The sequence below is a fragment of the Ictidomys tridecemlineatus genome, chromosome 2 (assembly GCF_052094955.1).
Source record: "Ictidomys tridecemlineatus isolate mIctTri1 chromosome 2, mIctTri1.hap1, whole genome shotgun sequence".
NCBI classification, from domain to species: Eukaryota; Metazoa; Chordata; class Mammalia; order Rodentia; family Sciuridae; genus Ictidomys; species Ictidomys tridecemlineatus.
This window is the reverse complement of record NC_135478.1, coordinates 132,307,258-132,328,956: the sequence shown is the minus strand read 5'-3', so window position 1 is coordinate 132,328,956 and position 21,699 is coordinate 132,307,258. Positions and strand designations below refer to the sequence as shown.

The following is a 21,699-nucleotide window of genomic DNA, read 5'->3' as shown; positions in this document are numbered from 1 at the left end:
AGCCAGGCCAACTGGCCCTACACTGCCAGATAAGCCAGAGTCCAAATATTGCCCATTGACTTCACCTTCATTAGGTAACTTCCTCATCCAGATCATGGAAACAGCCACCCCAAGGGCTACTTTGAGTTAGGAGGAAGGAATGTACACATGAACAGACAATTACCATGCCTTTACCTAGTCCCTCAGCTATGGTCCAGACCCTGACACAAGAACACAGTAGAATGCCAGGTCCATGCTTGTCCATCTTATCTCTGACTAGAGAAACCCAACCTTCTCTCCACCAGGGTGGTTCTGGAACATACACCCTTAGCAGAGTGAATGAAGTGACAAGGTCTGAGACAAAACCCACAGGAACCAGTTATGTATCATCTTAGAGCACAGAGTAGCTGCAACACCCAAATTAGCTCACTATTCCCAGCATTCCCAATAAGGCAGAATAGGAAGACTAGGCCAAAGCACTAGAAGCACTCTTCGCCTATCTCCCCTTCTATGATATGGGCTCTGCAGTTCTGACAGTCATGTATTTCCCAAAAGATGCTCATGGAATTGCTCTTATCTGCAGCTCCACTGACTGCTTTTCCTTCTAAATGTATCTGAGCTGTAAGGCTGTAAGAATGCGGTGGTGTTGCCCTGGTGGCTCTTACTCCCACTAACAGCCTGTCCCTATGCCATACACCCTAACTTCCTAGAAATCCTCAGGAGTTAACAGAAGGGCAGAGATTGTGAAGACCCCAAAGCTCAGATCCTGCAAACCCTGTACCACTACACCCTAACCATAACCAAAGCCCAGTTTCAGATTCAACACTTCCCTACTTCTCCCAGTTCCCACTCCTTGTCACCTGCCCCCAGCCTACCCTTGTGATGCTTCAGGTAACTATGAGGTTAACACTGTAAAAAGCAGAGTAATCCAGCCCTGAAGCCAGCAGATAACAGAAATTAAGAGGCCCAACCTTCAGGCTGGGAATGCAGCTGGGTACTCAAGTTAAGACACAGGAAGAGATGCAGTAGGTATGCATGTTATACTACCACTTGTGTATCTGAAATACAGACAACAACTGACACATGAGATATCATCTGGGAAGGGGAAAGGGAGATAGCTGCCCTGAATCCTCTGAGGGGTGGGCAACATTCTCCTCTATTTAAATGAGCGTGCATTGGGTAAGGGGCAATCCAAGGCTTGTGGTAAAGAAAATCTGTCTCCTAGGTTGCAGGTACATCTATCAGCCTGAACCACATGGTAAGGTTGCAGCAGCAGGGCAGAGGCTCTAGGCTGGCCTAGCCCCATGCTGAACCAACTGGACCAGAACAGGCTTTTCTTAGCAGTTGGCTTTGCACAACTGACATCTTCTGGTCATGTGAGGCATTGCACGCAGCAGCAGCTAGGCACCACCACTTTCTGAAGTTTCCCACCCTCCAAGGTTTTGGGAAATAGTCCCTTCCCACATGCCCAGAGGCACAACCTGGGGCAGCTGGAACTGTTATTCTATTAAGGGGCAAATGGCAGCTTGGCAGATCTGGAGGGTCCAGAGCGTCCCCAGAGTTCAGTCTATCCAGTTAGGAAGCACAGGAGTGTGCGCACATGAAGTGTGGGAAACCCACTCCATCCAGGCAAGGAAGCCCAATCCACTTCGAACTCAGGCCCAGGCAATCTTAGGAGGGCATGGCTGTTGGTCTGGATTTCCTTCCTCTGTGCTTGAAGTTGTGCAGTGGGTTCTGGGTCTTCACTTTCTACATGGGCAAAGTAGCAAGTTAGTTGGAGGAATCAGACCAATCATCCAAACACAGACACAAAATGGACAGTGCTGGTACTTGGTAAAGCCCCTACAGCCATAAGCCAATGATACTACAAGCTGCTATGGATACTGTGAGGAAAAAGGACAACTGAAGATAGAGAGCAGGGCCTGTGACAGTCAGGGAGGTAACCCCAGCTCACACTCCAGTTTTTGGGAGCACTCTCCCTATCCTGAGGGCAAGGCATCTGTATGTCCTGGTGACAACAAAGGGGCAAGGTGGAGCAAGGGTCCTGTTGCTGTCCCCACAGCCCTCAGGGCACATACCTTAACCTTCCTACAGGAGGACAGCTTCTTCCGCTTCTTATGAGGGCGTACTAGGTCACGAAGAGCAGGAGGGACTGGAAGAGATGCAGGCCTTCAGCAGAATCCTCACCCAACCCACAAACACCAGCCTCCACAGCCACCCCCACCCCATGAAACATGGTTCCATTACTCTGAGAGGCTCTTGGTCCTCCCTCCAGCTTTCCCAGTATTATCCCACCCCCTTTCTCAGCATTCCCTCCCCCAAAAATTCTGTAGCATATTCTTTAATTCTGATCCAAGTAAGAGTCTTCAGCTATTCATTATCACATATGCACTGGGTCAGAGAACGTTAGCACCTTAGACTTTCACTGTCTAAATCACTCTTAAATTCATTGCAATGAACATGTAACAAAAAAAAAAATAGGGGCTAGGATATAACTTAGTGGTAGAATATGTGCTTAGTATGTGGGAAGGAGGAGGAAGGAAAATAATGTCAAGAAAACTGAGCCAAAATTAAAAAGGCTGGATAATTTTTTCACATATGTCCCTTACTACAAATTCACCAGCCCCTACTGCTTCCGTCCCCAAACCTGACCTTGACCCTGCCCTCATACCTACTACTCTGGCCTCCTCCTAAACTCCCAGATAGGCCACAACTGATTCTTTCCACTTTCCCCTGGCTTCTGGACTCCTGGCCACATCCTCTTGGCGAGTGACTTTGCTCCTACCAGGCCCCTTAGGTCAAAGCTCTGGCCTCCCCTCCTGGCATTTCAGACCACAGCTGGAGTCTCCTCCAGCTCACTATCCCTTGGAAGCCTGGCTTCTACCCCTCCCTCTAGCATCTCCATGCTCCCATCTCTCCTAGGCCCTTCCTTTCCCACCATTCAGGCCTTTCCACTTCCAAGGCAGGAATATCACACCTGCCTGTTGAGAGCCACACCCGAAGGGGCCCCAGCAAACTTCCAGCTGCCAACTGATTGGCTCCTCTGCGGTGATGCTCATTGGGCTGTTTCCCTGCTCTTTCAGACCACGGAGCTGCTCATTGGGGGACTTTTTTTGGCTCCGCCCACACGACCCAGCCAATCGGCCTCAAGAGCAGGAGGAGTGGGGGAGTTTGAGAGGCTTGTGGGAAGCCCGTGGTGGCAGTTGGGCTCTGAAGGTTTTTCCTGAGGAGCTGTTTTGTTTGGCATGTGTGGTTCTAAAAATAAAGTTCGTTTCTTTTGACAAGTGGCTCCTGAATTGTGCCCAGCCAGACTGTGGCACCTGCCAGTTTGCTTCAGTTCAGGCAGACCAGAGCCCATGCATGGGGAGGGCCTATATTCGTTGCCCATGGCACATCCTTGCCACTCTTCTTAAACCCAATTTAAGCATATAATATACTCTCATTATCAAAAATACACACATGGACAATAGAAGCTTATGTGAGATGAGAAGGGTCAGCCAGGATGAATGGCTGCTCTCCATTCCTGTTTCTGCCCTGCAGTGTCTATCTCCCTGTCATCTGCTCTTATCTAGACACTCCACAGGTGTCCAAGCCATTACTTCAGTGCCTGACAATCCAGAGTCTGCTCCAGCATAGGAAGATTTGCCTCCCACCCAGGATGTTCCCCAAAACCTGCTCACTCTCTTCAGCACACAAAGCCATTCAAACAACTACTAGCTCATTCTGTCATTCCACCCTGCTGTGCAAGCCTGCCTGGCTCAAATCTTAGATCTGCCATCATCTCTGCACTACCTGTTTTCTTATCTCCACAAAGGAGACAGTACACCCTGTGGGGTGAAGTGGGCAAGTCTACATGTGTGAACATATACTGTGTACTTGTTTGTGTTGATACATGATGTGCTACCTGGATCTCTATGTCCTGTTACTTGCCTGTCCCACAAGCTTCCCCAGCATCGAGCACAGGAGCTGTCACACAATGGCAGAACCCCTGCCATGTCCCCCAGCCCACTGCCTCCTGATCCCTCAGTGACACTCACCCAAGTAGTCAGGTACATGGCCCAGGTGAGGTTTCACGACTGCAGGGTGCAAGGGCAGGTCATGTCGCAGCAGCTGGAGATCCCTGGGATTGTCTTCAAAGTATGTCTGACATCGGGCAGAGAGTTTGGCGGAGTTAGTATCTTTTGTGACTTTGCGGACTTTGTGACTTTCTTTCACTTAGCATTGAGGTTTTGAGGTTTGTTTTTAAATTTATTTTTGCGGGGGGTGGGGAGTTTTGAGAATCAGACCCAGAGCACTGTATACATTAGGAAAGCACTCTACTACCAGCCAATTTTTGTTTGTTTGTTTGTTGGAGTCTGTGTCTTGCTATATTGTCCATGCTGCTCCTGAACTCCTGATCAAGCAATCTTCATACCTCAGACTCCTGAGTAGCTGGGAGCACAAGCATGCCACCATACCTGGCCAAATGAATTTTTTTTTTAACTTTTGTTATCTATCTATTTATTTTTATGTGTTGCTGAGGATGAAACCCAGGGACTCAAATGCGCTAGGCGAGTGCTCTACCAGTGAGCCATAACCCCCCAAATGGAGTTTTTTTATAGTTGATAATTTTAATGTAATATTTTATAACTTTAAAATTTTTTATTGATTTTCTTTTTATACATGATAGCAGAATGCATTATAATTCATATTACTCATATAAAGCACATTTTTTCATATCTCTGGTAGTATATAAAGTATATTCACACCAATTCATGTCTTCATACATGTACTTTGGATAATAATGTTCATCACATTCCACCATCATTTCTAACCCCCTGCCCCCTCCCTTCCCCTCCCACCCCTCTGCCCTATCTAGAGTTCATCTATTTCTCCCATGCTCCCCTTCCCTACCCTACTACGAATCAGACTCCTTATATCAGAGAAAACATTCAGCATTTGTTTTTTGGGGATTGGCTAACTTCATTATCTTCTCCAATGCCATCAATTTACCTGAAAATGCCACGATTTTATTCTTTTACTGCTGAATAATATTCCATGTGTATATATGCCACATTTTTTAATCCATTCATCTACTGAAGGGCATCTAGGTTGGTTCCAATCAAACTACTCTAAGATTTCATCCTACTCCTGTCAGAATGGCACCTATTATGAAGACAACAGTAAGTGTTGGAGAGGATGTGGGGAAAAAGGTACACTCATACATTGCTGGTGGGACTTCAAATTGGGGCAGCCAATATGTAAAACAGTATGGAGATTCCTTGGAAAACTGGGAATGGAACCACCATTTGACTAGCTATCCCTCTCCTTGGTCTATACCCAAAGAACTTAAAAACAACATACTACAGGGACACAGCCACATCAATGTTTATACCAAATAGAGCTTTTTAAAGGACAATATACCCATGTGTTTTAAAATTTATAAGGCACAAGAGATGACACAGTGAAAAAAGTTTCCCTACCATTTTTGTTTGCATCACCCTCCCTGCCCAGAGGCAGCTACTGTTGCTAGTTCCTTAAATTCACCTGAGTCCTAGCACGTGGACAAAGAGTCCATTACATGTTCACTCTTACTCCTCTCTGACCACACAGCAGCACCCTGTGCTGCTTTCTTTCAGTTAGCATGATTTTACAGAGTATTCCTAGGTACACACAAATAGCCTCCTCATTGTTTCTTATGTCTGTGTGAGCTTCAGCTGAGGCTTCACTTTCATTTATTTGGTAAGCCCCCTGGAGTGAAGTCTGGGGCTCCTTCCATCTTCTGGCTCCCTAAAAATAATGTGATGAATGGGAATATACACATTCACTAATATGCCCAGAGGAAGAGAACTTGAAATCCTAATAAACACTGAGTGTCCACCATAAGGTTGTACCATTTGTCTTCCCAATAGAATGGTTGGCTCCTTTCAAAATCTCTTGGCCAGTTTTCCTCTCCCTACCAAATGCCAACACACAGCCCGGTTCTCTGATTCTCACCATTCAGAGCTCGGCATCCAAAGCACTCTCCTAAGTTTGCCCACCCCATCCTTACCTTAAGTTTCTCTGAATGCAGAAGTTCCTCCTTAATCTCTTTCAGTCTTGCCTCCCGAATGGACTGCTTAGTCACTGAGCGCATGGCATCCTGTAGGCAGACATTGGTGATCAGATGGGTGAGATTTCCCAAGTCCTTCTCACACCTGGATGCGTACATCCATAGGTGTCATCCCTGTTATCACAATCATAGCCCGCCCCAGCCACTCCCCAGTCCAGCTCACCCTGCATCGATAGCGGAAACCCTCGATCTCCTCCATTCGGAACTGGTAGGGAAGCAGGACCGGGGCCTCGCCCTCTGGGGAAGAGACAGCAAAGGAACTCAGGACAGAGTCCATTTAAGGTCTTCACTGGCAGTTTCCTACTCCTTCTCCCTGAGGTGAGGCTGATCCCTGAGAGGCCAAACACACAATTCCACTGTTTCATGAGCAGCCTAGTGATGGTATGGACAGGAGTGCATATTTCTAAGTCCTATGTGCCATCACATCCCTCAGTTCCAGGACCCACTGCCCACTCTCCCTTCCTCTTCCAAAGTTGCTCTGGCCACAAGGCCCCCACAACGATGGTCATGGACAGCAGTCCAGTCACAGTTAGTATCTTGGAATGAGCTGTCAGAGCAGTACGTTAAAACACTCACCAGTCAAGAGGTAGACAGTAAATGTGACTTTGTTTTTAATTTGTTAGTAAACTTGACTTTGAATGGACATATTTACTCATTTGTAAAGGGAGATAGCACCTGTCACACAGGATAGGATGAGGATGAACAGTGGAAGCTGCCTATTGTCACTATTATGAGTTTGTTGTGGGAGAAGCCTGGTCCTCACCCAGGCCCATACCAATAAGAGTCAGGACTCTTACCTCCACAGAGAAGTTCCTCGATCTTGCCCAAGTATGACTGCTCTGTGGGTAGCACAAATGTCAAAACTATGCCTGGGTTGTTGGCTCGCGCTGTCCTGCAAGGGGAGATGACCTAGCTGAAATGTATCTCTGGCATTTAAGCTCTATCCAGCCCACCCCAAGTCCTTCAGCATGACCATCACCTAGATGCCAGGCCCACCACATTCCCCCCTACCTGCCAGCTCGATGGATGTAGGCCTCCGGGGTGGAGGGGAGATCAAAGTTGAGCACAGCAGACACATGGTGGAAGTCTATGCCCCGGGCCACACCTGACTCTGGATCAGAGGCCCTGTGAAAATAACCCAATGTCAGCTAGACCCATCTCTGGGAGGGCATTCTCAAGCTTAAGCCAAAAAACCCCCTCTAAGCAAAACCTAAAGACCAGAAGACCCTGGTATATGCAAGACTATTCTACATCAGAACTATTTCAGGAGTTGTGGCCTTGTGGATCAGCCTAAAGCTTTGAAATGTGGTCAAACAATTGCCCTGATCTCAGTTTTGGGGCAATGACAGAACTCTCTGCCCCACAGAGTGAATTGAGAACTACCTCTGGAACAATTCACTCTTCAAGTGGACAGACTAGGGGACTTCCGTTTTTCCCTTAAAAACATACATCCTGTAAGACATGCACTTCAGGCTGGCTGTCTCCCCTGTAGGATAGCACATGCCAATTTCCCAAGCCCAGTCTGACCCTTGGTGCCCTTTATTCCTTGTTACGATTTTGATATGAAGTGTCCTTCAAGAGCTCATGTGAGAGACAATGCAAGAAGGTGTAGAGGTGAAATGATTGGATATGAATCAACGTAATTAATACATTAATTCCCTGATAGGACTGACTGGATGGTAACTATAGGCAAAATAGGGTGTGGCTAGAAAAGATGGGTCATTAGGGTTATGCCTTTGGATATGCATTTTGTCCCTGAAGAGAGAAGCTTTCTCTCTCTGCTTCCTGGGTGCCATGTTCCCAGCTGCTTTCACCTACCACACTCTTCTGTCATGTGGTTCTGCTCCAAAGAATGGAGCTGGCTCTCTATGGACTGAGACCTCTAAAACCATGAGCCCCAAATAAACTTTTCCTTCTCTAAATTTTTCTGGTTAGGTCTTTTGCTCACAGAGGAAAAAAGAAAGGTGGTTAAAACACTCCTCTTCTCCATACTCAAGTAGCTAAGCAAGGGCCAGTGGAGCTCTCTGGGATATGCTACCAACATCTGGAATGTCTGGCATCCTGCTCTGTGTACTCTTAACTTCAGTCTTCCAAAAAGCTGAAAAACAGGCACCTCTGAAGAAGAGGTCAGAAAAGAAATGCAAACTCACTTGTTTCCTTTGGACCCTCGTACCTGCCGCTTGCCCTTGGCTGGAGCCCCCAGGACTTCAGCATCTGTTGCTATGACACAGTCATAGAAGCCTTGGTTGAACTGTGAGATGATGTGGCACCTGTAGACCGAGAGGTGGGATCAGGCCAGCAGCGTGTGTGGGAGGCCCACTTCCATCCCTGGCCATCATCATAACGACTGCCCTTTCCTATTCTGTCCTCCTCTCAATCTCTTTCTCCTTAATCTTTGTACCTCAATTTCCTCAGATGAAAATGGATTAACAATAAATATCCCAGAGTTGTCAGAAATAACTACCAGTCAAGCTCAGGCCTAGCCCCACTAATATACTCAAGAAACATGAACATCAGTTGGTTCCTTTTTCCATCTCTATCTTCAACTTATCTCCACCAAGAAATGGGCCATGACAAACCTGGAGCGCAGGGGAAGTTCTCCATTGAGTACACAGGTGGGGATGCTGAACTGCTCCAGGAATAGACGGAGCCGGTAACTCCGCTCTAGAGTATTGACAAAGAGCAGGGACTTGCCCCGAATCAACGACAGCTTGAGCAGAGCATACAGCAGCAAGAATTTGTCTTCTTCAGTCTCACAGACTACCTGAAACTGCTGTAACTGGTCTGATCCTGGAAGCTGAGACTCTTGTAACTTGAGGGTAACCTGAGGAGAGAAAAGGCCTGTAGTAAGGACGAAAACCAGATATTCTATGGCCATTAACTCACCAACAAAAGCATCATTTTAGTGCAGGGCATGGATATGTTTAAGGATTTCTGGCATGCTAAAATTCCTGTAGTTTTGCAATCTAAAAACTCAAGTGCCCTAACTTTGGGATATACAGAAAGGGGGAAAAAAATAAACAATCCATAAAGCACATGATGCATAGGACAAAGAAAGATACATTGATAAATTACAATAGCGAGTTTGGAAAGCTTACAGCAATAGGTCTTCTGAAGGGTAAAATTCAGATCTTCTGAAAGGTAAAATATAACATTGAAAGTTTTGGCCTTAGAATTTTGGCTTTGCCACTCAAAGCAGATGGTGGGGGCAGGCAGGGTGTAAGGAAGGAACCTTGCTTAGTCTTTTAGACAAAGTATAGTTTGAACTGGGACACCCAGAAATATGTTGTGATTTTTATTTTAAAATATTTTAAATGTCAATGAACCTTTATTTATTTATACGCAATGCTGAGAATCGAACCCAGTGCCTCACACATGCTAGGCAAGCACTCTACCACTGAGCCACAACCCCAGCACAATGTTAGTAAATTTTAGATGACAGTCTTTTAGTGCCGCAGACCAGGAATGACATATCCAATGACAATGGTCCCACCCAAAACACCAAAGGACCTCAGAAGGAGCATCAAATCCTCCAAGTGTTCCCATGTCTACAGCTCCAGATATTCCCACAGCATCCCTTACCGGATTATGTAGAACCAGTTCCTTTAATGCTTGTATATCCTCATTAAATGTAGCTGACATGAGAAAAGCCTGGTAAATCCGGGGCAAGTGACTGAAAGAAAAAAATCTAGTCAGGCTCCTACTCCAAGGACCTCTAAATGTGGTCTCTACTCAAAGACATTTCCAGTAGAAAATTACACCACTACCACCACCATCACCATTTCTTCCTCACCAGAGTAGACTCTTCAGTTCTTCCTCAAAGCCAAAGGAAAAAATAAGATCAGCCTCATCCACCACCAGCAGCTCCAGGGAGTCACGCAGTTTCAAGTTGTCTTGTTGCAAGTGGCTTAATATACGGGATGGGGTCCCCACCACTACATCTGGCTTCTCCATCAGTACAGCTCTACAGGTAGTAAGAAATGGGTATCAAGAAGAACTTGGCAGCTGGAACTTCACCCTGGACCTGTGCTCTCTCCTACTACACACAAACCCATCCTACATCTTTGTGTAGCTTCATTCCCTTTCACTCACCTCTGAGAAGCTGAGTCTTCAGCAGCTGAGACATTGGCCACCCGCACATCCCGAGAACAGTAGGCAGACAGCTGCTGAATCATGGACTGAGCTTGCCGTGCTAGCTCCTTGGTAGGAACAAGGACAACTCCCCTTACAGCCTGTTCCACCACAGGACCTGTCTATAAGACCATAAATTACAGGTTATAGCCAGCAGTGAATATCAATGGATCCAACCAATGCTTTTCTCTCTTTTCCAGGCAATCTGGTCCAACCACAATCCTGTCCATAGAACAACCTGTGTTCTGATCATCCCCTCATTCTGCCCACCTCAGAAAATAAAATGGAGGGCTTTCCCTGGGTGCTGACAGAAGAAAATAACTTCCTCTGTGTGTAATGAAGTTACTGGTTGTTATGAAGTTATGAACGCTAGGTATGAGCCTGTACTCTCACAATAACTCTGTAAGTAGAAGATGTGCCTGGCCCCTTTTCATTGAGGAAAGGAAAGAAAGTGACTGTAATCTTATTACAAGATTACACCAAGCTAGTGGAGAGGCAGCACGTCCTGGATTAGGATCCAGGTAACCTAAAGCCCAACCCAGGACGTTTTCAACAATGGGACCCGACTGATTCTATGATCCAAGAGAAAGCCTCCTACGAACTGGGACCTCCCTTCCCAGCCTCCCGTCCGGCCTCCGACTACCCACCGCCTTCCTGTGGAGCAGCAGCTGTAGCATCGGAATAGCATAAGCAGCTGTCTTCCCGGAACCAGTGCGGGCCCGGGCCAGTAGGTCTTTCCCCTCTAGGGCCAGCGGGATAGCCTTTTCTTGAATCAACGTAGGTCGCGACCATCCCAGATCGGCGACAGCCTAAGAAAGACAGTCGAAGAGTGCAGTTCAAGCGGTGCGGAGGGCAGTGGAGTGCCCTGAGAGCCCTTAAGCCGGATTCTCGGGTTCCCAGCCCTCCCCGGTACCTGCAAGAGCCGGGGATCCAGGCCCATGTGTTCAAAGCCCAAGGACTCTGGGTCCGCCATGGTGTGGTTCGGGACTGACAAGGAGCACGCGCAGCAGGAAGAAAGCAAGGACACGGGCGGGGCGACTCAAAGCAACAACCAATCAAGCTCAGAGAAACCGCCACTTTCCGGAAGTCCCGTCTCTCAGGTTTCCGGTGTTGGGGGGAGGTCAGAAGTAGGTCTGCTGGTTGCTGTCGTCTCGAATCTCGAGACGCAAACGCTCACCCGGATTTTTTTTCTGCACTTTCTAGCTCTCGCGACTTTCAGGAGTAGCGTTAGAGAGACTTTCTCCGCTTGGGTGCTGTTAGAATCCAGCCTTAGTGTGGCGCAGCAGTCTTCGCGGAGCCACTGAGGCCAGTTGACGGGCTGCGGACAGATCACTGCAGTAGCGCTCGGGAAGGGCGGTGGTCTGGAGATCCCAGACCTGGCTGTCATCAGGCTCTTGATAGCTTACAGTTCTATGAATCACTAGTTTAACACTAGTTTCACGGGGTTAAAATCAAGGTACCGGACTTTTGACCTTCAGCGATATCAAGATAACGTTTGTTGTTTAAAGTCACTCCGTTTGTGATAATTTGTTACAGCAGCAGTAGGAAACGAATACAAGCAGAGACAAGAAGCCTTACCACAAGGAGATTTAAAAGTGGGAGAGGCCTGGCGGGATGGCTCACGCCTGTAATCCCAGCGGCTCGGGAAGCCCAGGCAGAAGGATCTCGAGTTCAAGCCAGCTTCAGTAATTTAGCCAAGCGCTAAGCAACTTAGTGACCCTCTGTAAAATACAAAGTAGGGCTGTGGATGTGGCTAAGTGATCGAGTGCCCCTGAGTTCAGTCCCTGGTAACGACAAAAAAATTGTGTGAGAAGCCGGGCCAGGTAGCGCATGCGTGTAATTCCAGTAGCTGAGGAGGCTGAGCCACGAGAGCCAGCCTCAGCAATTTAGCAAGGATCTAGGCAATTTAGTGAGACCCTGTCTCTAAAAGGGATGGGAGGCAGAGGTTGTAGCTTAGTGGTAGAGCGCTAGCCTAGCACATGAGGCAGTGGGTTTGATCCTCAGCACCACATACAAATAAACGTATTGTGTCCATCTACAATTTTAAAAGTTCCTTATTTCTTTTAGTTACAGGTGGACACAATATCTTTATGTGGTGCTGAGGATTGAACCCAGTGCCTCATGCATGCCAGGCAAATGCTCTACCTCTGAGCCACAACCCCAGCCCCTTAAAGAATTTTTCAAAAATGGGTGAGGGGCTGGGATTGTGGCTCAGAGGTAGAGTGCTCACCTAGCAGGGCGGGACCCCGGTTCCATCCTCAGCACCCATAAAAATAAATGCATTGTGTTGTGTCTATCTACACCTAAAAAAAGGGGGGGAGGTGAAGTGCCCCTGGCTTCAATCCCCGGTACCAAAAATAAATAAAAATAGAAGAGGTAAGCTGCAGATAAGATTCTAAGACTCAACCCACTAGGGTTGGCTTTGTAGATGGAAATGGGGTGACAAGACAAACTGACAAGACAAACTGCCCAAGTGGCCAGGGATGGATTATTTACAAGTCATCAGACTTTTGTGTTCATATTAGGTTCACCCAAATGGCCCAGGATAATCTTCCTATTTTAAAATCATCTGATTTACAACCTTAATTGATGGGTTGACGGTCACAGATTTCTAGAACTAGGACATAGACACATTTGGGGGGCCATTATTCTGCCTATCATTACACCCAAATACAAACCTGATAAATCATATTGGATCTTAGCATTTCCCAGGAGTATACCTTGAGCTTCCAGGGTCATTCTGTGCATCTAGCTCCCCTGACCCAACATTTGAATACCAGAGACAACAGGTTGTTGAGAATAGTTTATGTATCACAAGTACCCGAGGCTGAGACCAAATGTTGAAGATAGGTACTGCTTAACATAAGGGGAACCAGGCTAGGATAACAGTGAGTGTTAAGAATGTGTGCTCCCAACCCACACTTTCTTTTTCCTGGTAAAATAGGAGAGAAGAGTCAGGTGCGGTGGCACACTGTAATCCCAGTGGCTCAGGAGGCTTAGGCAGGAGGCTTGCAAGTTCCCTTGTGTTAATTCTAACATGGAAACTGAAAAGCTGTTTTAAAAATCTGAAGAATTTTCACTGGACTATATTATGTGGCACCCAGAATTAGATTATGTCAATTTTTTTTTTAAAGAATAAAACTAAATAACTATTGAATAGTGTGGGGCACAAAGAAAAATAACAAGGGAAGAATTTAGTTCTGTAGGTCAGATAAAGTAATTTAATAAATAATATTCCAAATATATTTATAATAAAATTATGAAATAAAATGTCAGGAATGGGCAACTAATAATAAAGTTTTTATACAGAAGAAGGGCATCATTAGCTGTTCAAATTTATGACTCAGGGGCTAAGAAACCAAGTACATAAGTTTCCTCACATGTCCTTGCTGAAATGTTCTCCACTTGGTCAGCCTGAGAATGGTTAAACAACCACTCTGTCCACTCTTAGTTTACCAGAAAGAGGTCTATCCAAGCCAAGCCCTAACAGATCACCCACCCTGGGTGACCAAGAATTTTTCCTCTTTCCCTTTTTGCTTCTCCTCTGCCCACAACCTCTTATTTTATCTCAAACACAACTACTGTAAGACGTTTTATTTAATTGGAAAAATCTGAATAACGAATCAAATTTCGTTCCCTTGAAGAAAACATTACCACAGCTTAAATAAATTGGGAAGAGGGGGGATAAGAGTGCACTGTCCATACTGGCTCTTTCACTGTCTTACCTGACTCTGAGGCCCTATCAGATGGGAATCACAGGTGTCCAAGAGAATTCTGCTAGGCCTTCTAATATGGCCTTGAGAGCAGCTGTTAACATCTGCTTCTGGCCCACAGACTGCTGAAATCCTAAGAGCTGCCATGGCAGTTATAAAAACGTGTGAATAAACAGAATGCACAAGGACTAGATTGGTGTTTTCAGCCAGTTACAGGCGGTAACACTTCAACTAGGAAGGAAAATATATAATTTATCAAAAAATAGTTCTAATATATAGAAAAACATCTCGATCCTCTGGGGCCAAGACCTGCCCCTTATTTACATTCACAAAGCCATTGAGTGAACCAAGTAACTGGCTAAGGAACAGTGAGGCAAGGCCTCCTTTGTGGGGTATGCCAGTCACCTGCTGTGTAATCAGATGAAGAAAAAACAGAAGGTCATTTGCTCATTTTTTGGAGGACAGGGGAATCACTGGAGGCAAAAGAGAAGACTTGTCTTGTATTAGTTTCAATTCCTTATAAGCCCTAAAATAGAATTTGAAATCTTGGACCAATGTCCTGTGTCCATGAGAATCAAGGTTAAACAAGTTACTGATCAGAATGGTTTGTTGCCATAGTACCAACATGTCATATTCTTTTGCATTTTTTCCCCCTCAAAATCCAGGTGGTTAAGGGATTGGCTGGAGAAAGTACCAAAGAACTAAAGTAAAAAGGGTCATACGGAGAGGACACTACACCAGCTTCTTGGCCTCAAAGAAGCTCTTGAGATGACGCATCTGCCAAATGCCAGTAAGGATAAGGATGACTGTCTGAGCGATGGACCACCACAGGACCCTCTGGTTGGTACTCTCACTGGTCAGACGGAAGCGTTCTTCACGATACTGCATGGGGTAACAGACACAAGGTTAAACGAGCAGGAGAAATTATCCTGAAAATTGTGAGGTCCCTCCGTGTGACTGCTTAATTCCAGGACCAAATACTTTCTGGAATATCACCTGTGATTCCATTAGGGGTGCCACAGTCTCCCCATACATAAAAACTGTCTTAAGGAAGGAACAGTGCTGTTGCCTCCACAAACATCTCTGCTGGGACTGAAATCATGCTCCTTTTACAAGGTCCTAAGCTACTCAGCAAGATCTTGACCCTAAATAAAATATATTTTTAAAAAAGGAGCTGGGGAAGCTGGGCTCAGTGGCACAAGCCTGTAATCCCAGCATCTCAGGAAGCTGAGACAGGAGGATAACAGGTTCAAAACCAGCCTCAGCAATGGCAATGTGCTAAGCAACCCAGTGAGACCCTGTCTCTAAATACAATTCAAAATAGGACTGGGGATATGGCTCAGTGGCCAAGTGCCCCTGAGTTCAATACCTGGTACCCAGCCCCAAAAAGGGTGGGTGGGTGGGATGTGGCTTAGTGGTAAAGCATGGCTGTGTTCAATCCCTGGTACCAAAAAAATAAAAAGGCAACTAAAGCAAAAGGGACCCAGGCAAGGTGGCATATGCCTTTAATCCTAGCGACTCAGAAAACTGAGGCAGGAGGATCACAAACTCAAGGCCAGCATGGGTAACTTATTGAGGCCCTGTTAAACTAAAAGGCTGGGGATGGAACTCAGTAGTTGAATACTTGCTGAGCACATGTGAAGCCCTGGGTTCAATCCCTAGTACCACACCCCCTCCCAAAAAAGCAAAATTGGGTCATATATGCAATTGAATATTATTAAAGTTTAAGAAGGAAAGAAATTCTGACAATGCTACAACATATCTGAACCTTGGATATCTCATAAGACAGTCACAAAAGGAAGAATACGCTATGATTCCCCTTATTTGAATTAGAACAATCAGGAGCATAGACAAAATAGAACAGGAACTGGGGAGGGAAATGGGTAATTTGGTTTTTGTTTAGTTTTTTGGTCGTGCTGGGGTTTGAACCCAGGGCCTTGTACATGCAAGGCAAACTCTGGCAACTGAGCTATATCCCCAGCCTGAGTTAGTATTTAATAGGTACAGATCTTCTGTTTTGGAAGGTGAAAATCTACCTTTAAATACTAACTCTGGAGAGTTCTGGAGATGGATTGTGATGATGGTTGCACAATAATATGAATCTATTTTTTGGTGGTACAGGGACTGAACCCAGGGGTGTCTTAACACTGAGCTACATCCTCAGCCCCCCTTTTTTTTTTTATTGTTGGTCGTTCAAAACATTACACAGTTCTTAATACATCATCTTTCACAGTTTGATTCAAGTGGGTTATGAACTCCCAACTTTACCCCGTATACAGATTGCTGTATCACATCAGTTACCCTTCCATTGATTGACATATTGCTTTTCTAGTGTCTGATGTATTCTGCTGTCAGTCCTATTCTCTACTATCCCCCCTCCCCTCCCTCCCCTCCCCTTTTCCCTCTCTACCCCTTCTACTGTAAATCATTTCTTCCATTTGTATTATCTTGTCCTTTTTATTTTTTGAGACAGGGTCTTGCCAAGTTGCCCAGATTGTCCATGAACTTGTGAGCCTCTTGCCATAGCTTCCCAATTAGCTGGGATTATAGGCATGTGCACCACACCTAGCCAATGTGAATCTACTCAATGCCATGGAACTACACACTTAGAAACAATTAAAATGATGTTTTACATTATGTGTATTTTATCACAATTTAAAAAGTGAAGAGGGTGTGGCTCAGTGGCAAAGTGCTTGCCTAACGTGCAGGTGAGACCCTGGGTTCAAACCCGAGCACTAACAAAAACAAAAAAACAAAACAAAAAAAAAGTGAAAACAACCTGGGGAGCTATCTAGACTGATATCCTCCATTCCATTCTCAGAAAAGTTGGTCTCCCAAGTACAGAAAGCAGAAACTTCAAGTAGATATAATCTCCAAGTACAAAAGGCCCTTACCCTCTGGTAATCCTGCTCCTTCTGGATCTGTTCCACTTGATCAAGCAACTGCCGAGCACGGAGCTGCAGTTCCGTCAGCTTATCCTTAGCTGCAATCTCAGGATAGTTGTTGGCATGCTCCCCGACCTGGATGTCTAGGTGCACACGCTACAAGGGAACACAGGGTGTCTGAGTGGTGGAGCCTCAAAACCATTTGTGTTCCAGGCTATGGGATCCACTCTTGTCCATGGCTGTGGCAGGAGGGTAACATCTGTATTCCCAACTCTAACGGTGCAACAGTGTCACAAACGACTATGGGAACAGATCAGAAATCCTCTTACCAGTTTGCCACCGGCGAAGAGGGCCATTCTAGTGGAATTGGAGTGCAGACAAATCTGATGTTCACCGGGGGTGTGGGAGGTGAACGTGAAACGGCCCTCGGAGCCATACTGTCGGGACAGTACCACCTGCAACATGGATCAATGAAAGTCCAATCTTTACCGTGACTTCTCAAGGGGCAAGCTCCTTTGCCCTAGGACCTTGATTCAGGACCAAGGAGGCACCTTACATCCCCCCTGGAACGCTGATGAACGAACGACTGACACCGCTAAAAGCCCTGCTAGCGGTGACCTTACCTTACCGTCGGGGTCCTTCACCTCCACATGCATGCCCAGGCCAGGGGTCGAGGGAAGGAAAACCTCCTTCTGCTTGTCCCACATCTGGGTTCGATAGTTGCCTGCAGGGCATACACACAGTCATGACCTGGCCCCCAGACGTGTGGCCCGGGGCGCTGGGCAGGGGGCCTGGCGTCCTCGGGGCACCCACAGGCCAGGTCTGGGGGTATGACCTGGCCAAGCTCGGGAGGAGGGGCACTTCCGAGGGCCGGGCGAAAACAAAGGGCCTCTCCACCCTCAGCCCGCCTGACCGATGACCATGGTCTCGTCGGGGATTTCCTCGATGAAGCAACGCTTCTCGGTCTCGCCGATGTGGAAGTAGAGCCCCTGAGCGCCGGCAGCACACATCACGAGCAACAGCAACGCCGGTCGCCCCATAGCCGGCAGGCCCCTACCCACGACACCTGCCATCGTGCCTGATACCCGCGCGCGTGCGCACGTTTGCGGATCGCTCTGCGCTTGCGCGCGGCCCAGGCGACGCCACACAGCGAGACAGAGAGCGCCTGCGCAGTGACGTCCATCTCCTATTTCTCCGTCCCCTTTCTGTCCTCGGTACCCTTAGGGACGCTTACCGCTCTGCGCCTGCGCAATTCCACCTAACTCTGTCGGCTGAACACAATTTGTGCCTCTCAACATCAGTGTGCTGTCCCAGCTAAAAAGCGCCTGCGCGGTGGCTCCCGCCCGCAGTCTAGATTGTACAGTCCCTCCAAACTTTGTTTGTTTTTTTTTTTTATTTTTGGTTGGAAGAATTGAACCAAGGGGCACTTAACCACTGAGTTACATCCTCAGCCCTTTTTGATTTTGTTTAGAGACAGGGCCTCGCTAAGTTGCTGAGGCTGGCTTTGAATTCGCGATCCTCTTGCCTCAGCCTGCCGGAAGTACTGGGATTTACAAATGTGCGCCACCGGGCCAGGCTACCCGAACCTCCTCACCTCGTGCACGGCAAGAAAGCGCGACTGTCTCTGCAGAGTACCCCCTCTCTGCATCGCTCTCTGTTCCTATCTGCTGTCCCACCCTGATGGAGTGGAAGAAGGTGCCTGAGTGGGGTTCTTATGGGTCCTGGGGCTCGGTGGGGACGTGGGACCGCGCCCAAACTAGCCAGGTGACTCCCATGGTTTCATTCGTGCGTGTGGTGTTCCCGAAGTGGGCTCTCCGTGCCTTCTATACCAAAAAGGCAAGATCCCGGGATGTCTTTCTTGGGGTAACTGGTGTTTTTGCTGCCACCGGTTCACCTCTTAAGAATGTGATTGAGCGGCCAAGGAGGTGGGCATGTCTGTGATCCCAGAGACTCGGGAGGCTGATGCAGGAGGATTGCAAATTCAATACTAGCCTCAGCCACTTAACTAGGCCCTAAGCAATTTAGCGAGACCCTGTCTCAAAATAAAATAATAATAATAGTAATAATAATAGCAACAATACTACTACTACTAATAATAATAAAGTACTTAGGATGTGGCTCAGTGGAGCCGGTTCAAGGAAAAAAATGAGACTGAGTAGACACTCTCAAAGTCCTGTGAGTCTCCCTACAGTAAGAAACTGCAGGTTTGGCTGTGACATGAAAATCTCCTGGCTTTTAGATATTAGCACTTAGCTTATCTTTTCTCTAATGGAATACACAACAAAGCATGGTGTAAACCAGCATTCAGCCTTTCCGGTGGGGACACTCTCCAGGCTTAAGTTACTTGACTTCCAGGTGAATTCTTTTTTTTTTTTTTTTCAACCAAGAGATTTTATTGGGGGGCTGCCCGAAGAGGAAGAAATGGAGAGGCAGAGAGAGGAGAGAAAGAAAAGGAACAGGGCAGAGAGGAAGAAGGCAGAGAGCTTGCAAGCTTTGGTTTATTGGGGGGCTGCCTGAAGGAGAAGAAAAGGAGAGGCAGAGAGAGGAGACAAGAGCAGAGAGAGGAGAGAAAGAAGAGGAAGAGGGCAGAGAGGAAGAAGCAGGTGAATTCTTGCTAGCTCATTTCACAGCATCCTGCCTCATTCTGGGGATGGGGGTGGGGGTGGGGGTGGAGGAAGGTGCAAGATGGCCCTGAAAATCTGGATTAAGAAAACAGGAAAAGAGAAGTAATTGGAATGAGTAGGATCCTGTGGAATGACAGAGCATCCTGCTTGTGTTACCGCTGTTGACCAGTGACGAGTTCTTGCTCCCAGATGTTGAAGAATAACACCAAAGAAGCACGCAAGGTCAGAGTAGAGATTAGAGATTTATTAAAGGACAGAAGAAAAGACTTCTCCCGAGGAAGAAGGGGACCCAAAAGGTGGAATCCAGTTAGCGGGCAATGTGTTCCTCTTTTTATAGGTTTGGTGATGGAATGTAGGTTGGAGGGCCCGAGGGGTGGGACACCGGTGGGCCAAAAGGGCAGGAAGGACTTTTGAGATGGGCTTATCACTTCTCTGGAATGGGCTATCTCCAAATCTGTTGGGGGCTGTTCATTAACACTTCTTCCAGGTGGACTTTGGCCTAGGGCCTTTTCGGAACTTCATTAACATTCCATGAGTTGTCCTGTTTTCCCTGAGTCATTCCCAGCATGGCCTCCATCTTAGATTTCACTCGATGTTAGACCCGATTTACCTAACTACACTGACTACCTAACTTTAAATCTGGCTTCACTTGTATACAGAGGAAAATGAAAAACCAGGAAGTTACTTCTTGGGCACAAAGAAGGTTGGCACTTTGTTTTACAAAGAGAATTTTCACACAAGTAGATAGTGACAATGAACTTTCATATACTGATTATTTAGCTTCAACAACAACTTTTTGCCTTTCTTGTATCATCTATCTGGGCATTTTCCCTCTGAATTATATTATAGCAAATCATTTACAAGAAAGGGGTGCCTTTCTTGTAAAGAAAGTCCATTTCATGCTTTTACTATAAACCTTGCTGCTTAATCACTGGTGGTTTATTTGAAAATTGATGTTTTTTTCTTCTTCCCTTCCTTAATTAAGGGGGAGGTAAAGTTAACCTTCTTCCTGTTCTAAACTGAGTTATGCTTATGCTCACTACCCACAAGAATAAAAGAGTCCAGACCTGGAAACTGGAATAAGAGCAGTCATATGGATGTAAGTTGAACATTAATTAGATCTACTGATAAAGTTACTTGGAAAACAGCTCTTGTATCCCCCTTTTTAAAGCCCTTTGTTTCCCCCTAGCAATTAGAATGGCAGGCAGCCTTTGTGACATGAATCCTTTGCCTTCTCTTGCTAGCAAATCAATAAAATTGGGCTGAGGATGTGGCTCAAGCGGTAGCGCTCTCGACTGGCATGCGTGCGGCCCGGGTTCGATCCTCAGCACCACATACAAACAAAGATGTTGTGTCTGCCGAAAACTAAAATAAATAAATAAATATTAAAAATTCTTTCTCTCTCCTCTCTCTCTCTTTAAAAAAAAATCAATAAAATTAATTTTTTTCTCAAAACCTCATCCTTGTTATTGGATTTATACCTGGGACAAGGACCATATTTCACCTATAAATACTTCAGTATATGTCTCCAACAGATAAGGACTTTAAAAATAGCATTAGCACAGCTGGGCACTGCTAAGCATGCCTGTGATCTTTTTGTTGTTGTTCATGCCATTAAATGAGTCACTGCATGTGGTGGCACTCGCCCATAATCCAGTAGCTCAGGAAGCTGAGGAAGGAGGATCTCAAGTTAAAAGCTAACCTCAACAATTTAGGGAGACCCTGTCTCGAATTTAAAAAGAATAAAGGGCTGGGATGTGGCTCAGTGGTTAAGCACCCCTGGGGTTCAATCCCCAGCAACCTGTAACTGTAACCAATGTGAGTGTTTTTCCCAGGAGAAGGTGCAGTATTATCATAAGTGTACAAATTTTTAAACTATCTGATAGTTTTTAGTTGTAGATGGATAACATGCCTTTATTTTATTTTTATGCAGTGCTAAGAATCAAACCCAGTGCCTTACAAATGGAGGCAAGCACTCCACCATTGAGCTACAGACCCAGCCCAAATATCTGATTTGTTTTAACCCATCATAGTCATTGTCCTTTTTAAAATGTTTATATTGTCTCATCAGACATTCAGGTAGGGCTGGGGTTGTAGCTCCGTGGTAGAGCACTTGCCTCGCATGTGTGAGGCACTGGGTTTGATTCTCAGCATTTCATATAAATAAATAAAATAAAGGCCCATCAACAACTAAAAAAAAATTAAAAAAAAAAAAAACCATTCAGGGGGCTGAGGTTGTGGCTCAGCGGTAAAACATTTGCCTAGGGGCTGGGGAT

The 21,699-nt window shown here is 46.3% G+C and overlaps 2 protein-coding genes and 1 long non-coding RNA gene across 5 annotated transcripts; 1 reads left to right on the top strand and 2 right to left on the bottom strand.

Annotated features, from left to right (window-relative positions):
* Window positions 1-1,000: 1,000 nt before the first annotated feature.
* On the bottom strand, window positions 1,001-12,350 carry Ddx56 (DEAD-box helicase 56). Of its 2 annotated transcripts, XM_078039806.1 has the most exons (14): window positions 11,115-12,322; window positions 10,849-11,010; window positions 10,163-10,323; window positions 9,864-10,034; window positions 9,653-9,743; window positions 8,650-8,894; window positions 8,221-8,340; window positions 7,082-7,195; window positions 6,868-6,962; window positions 6,234-6,307; window positions 6,011-6,100; window positions 4,017-4,122; window positions 2,058-2,131; window positions 1,001-1,728 (listed from the first exon to the last, which is right to left on the bottom strand). In XM_078039806.1, the coding sequence occupies exons 1-14, from the start codon at window positions 11,172-11,174 to the stop codon at window positions 1,651-1,653; spliced, it is 1,641 nt and encodes a 546-aa protein (XP_077895932.1). In that variant the 5' UTR covers window positions 11,175-12,322; the 3' UTR covers window positions 1,001-1,650. The 2 variants fall into 2 exon arrangements, with proteins under 2 accessions (XP_077895932.1, XP_077895933.1); XM_078039807.1 differs by lacking the exons at window positions 1,001-1,728; window positions 2,058-2,131; window positions 4,017-4,122 and having other exon boundaries at window positions 6,050-6,100; window positions 6,234-6,401; window positions 11,115-12,350.
* A 641-nt stretch (window positions 12,351-12,991) lies between these two features.
* On the bottom strand, window positions 12,992-17,920 carry Tmed4 (transmembrane p24 trafficking protein 4). Of its 2 annotated transcripts, none has more exons than XM_005319243.5 (5): window positions 17,713-17,920; window positions 17,423-17,523; window positions 17,129-17,254; window positions 16,809-16,955; window positions 12,992-14,796 (listed from the first exon to the last, which is right to left on the bottom strand). In XM_005319243.5, exons 1-5 carry the CDS (start codon window positions 17,870-17,872, stop codon window positions 14,647-14,649), a joined length of 684 nt encoding a protein of 227 aa, XP_005319300.1. In that variant the 5' UTR covers window positions 17,873-17,920; the 3' UTR covers window positions 12,992-14,646. The 2 variants fall into 2 exon arrangements, with proteins under 2 accessions (XP_005319300.1, XP_021577994.1); XM_021722319.3 differs by having other exon boundaries at window positions 17,635-17,775.
* A 74-nt stretch (window positions 17,921-17,994) lies between these two features.
* LOC144375346 (uncharacterized) lies at window positions 17,995-20,818 on the top strand. Its single transcript, XR_013435039.1, has 3 exons — window positions 17,995-18,494; window positions 20,409-20,522; window positions 20,668-20,818. It is a non-coding gene; the product is annotated as an uncharacterized LOC144375346 (long non-coding RNA).
* The last annotated feature ends 881 nt before the right edge of the window (window positions 20,819-21,699 follow it).

Excerpts from the sequence above, each read along its gene's own strand:
- Ddx56 (XM_078039806.1), bottom strand. The coding sequence starts at position 11,174 with ATGGCGGACCCAGAGTCCTTGGGCTTTGAACACATGGGCCTGGATCCC. Across the intron at positions 11,011-11,114 it reads TGGATCCCCGGCTCTTGCAG|GCTGTCGCCGATCTGGGATG; the intron begins GTACCGGGGAGG and ends TGTCTTTCTTAG. Across the intron at positions 6,963-7,081 it reads TACATCCATCGAGCTGGCAG|GACAGCGCGAGCCAACAACC; the intron begins GTAGGGGGGAAT and ends CTCCCCTTGCAG.
- Tmed4 (XM_005319243.5), bottom strand. The coding sequence starts at position 17,872 with ATGGCAGGTGTCGTGGGTAGGGGCCTGCCGGCTATGGGGCGACCGGCG. Across the intron at positions 17,255-17,422 it reads TGAAGGACCCCGACGGTAAG|GTGGTACTGTCCCGACAGTA; the intron begins GTAAGGTCACCG and ends TCCATGTTGCAG. Across the intron at positions 16,956-17,128 it reads TCTTCGCCGGTGGCAAACTG|CGTGTGCACCTAGACATCCA; the intron begins GTAAGAGGATTT and ends GTTCCCTTGTAG.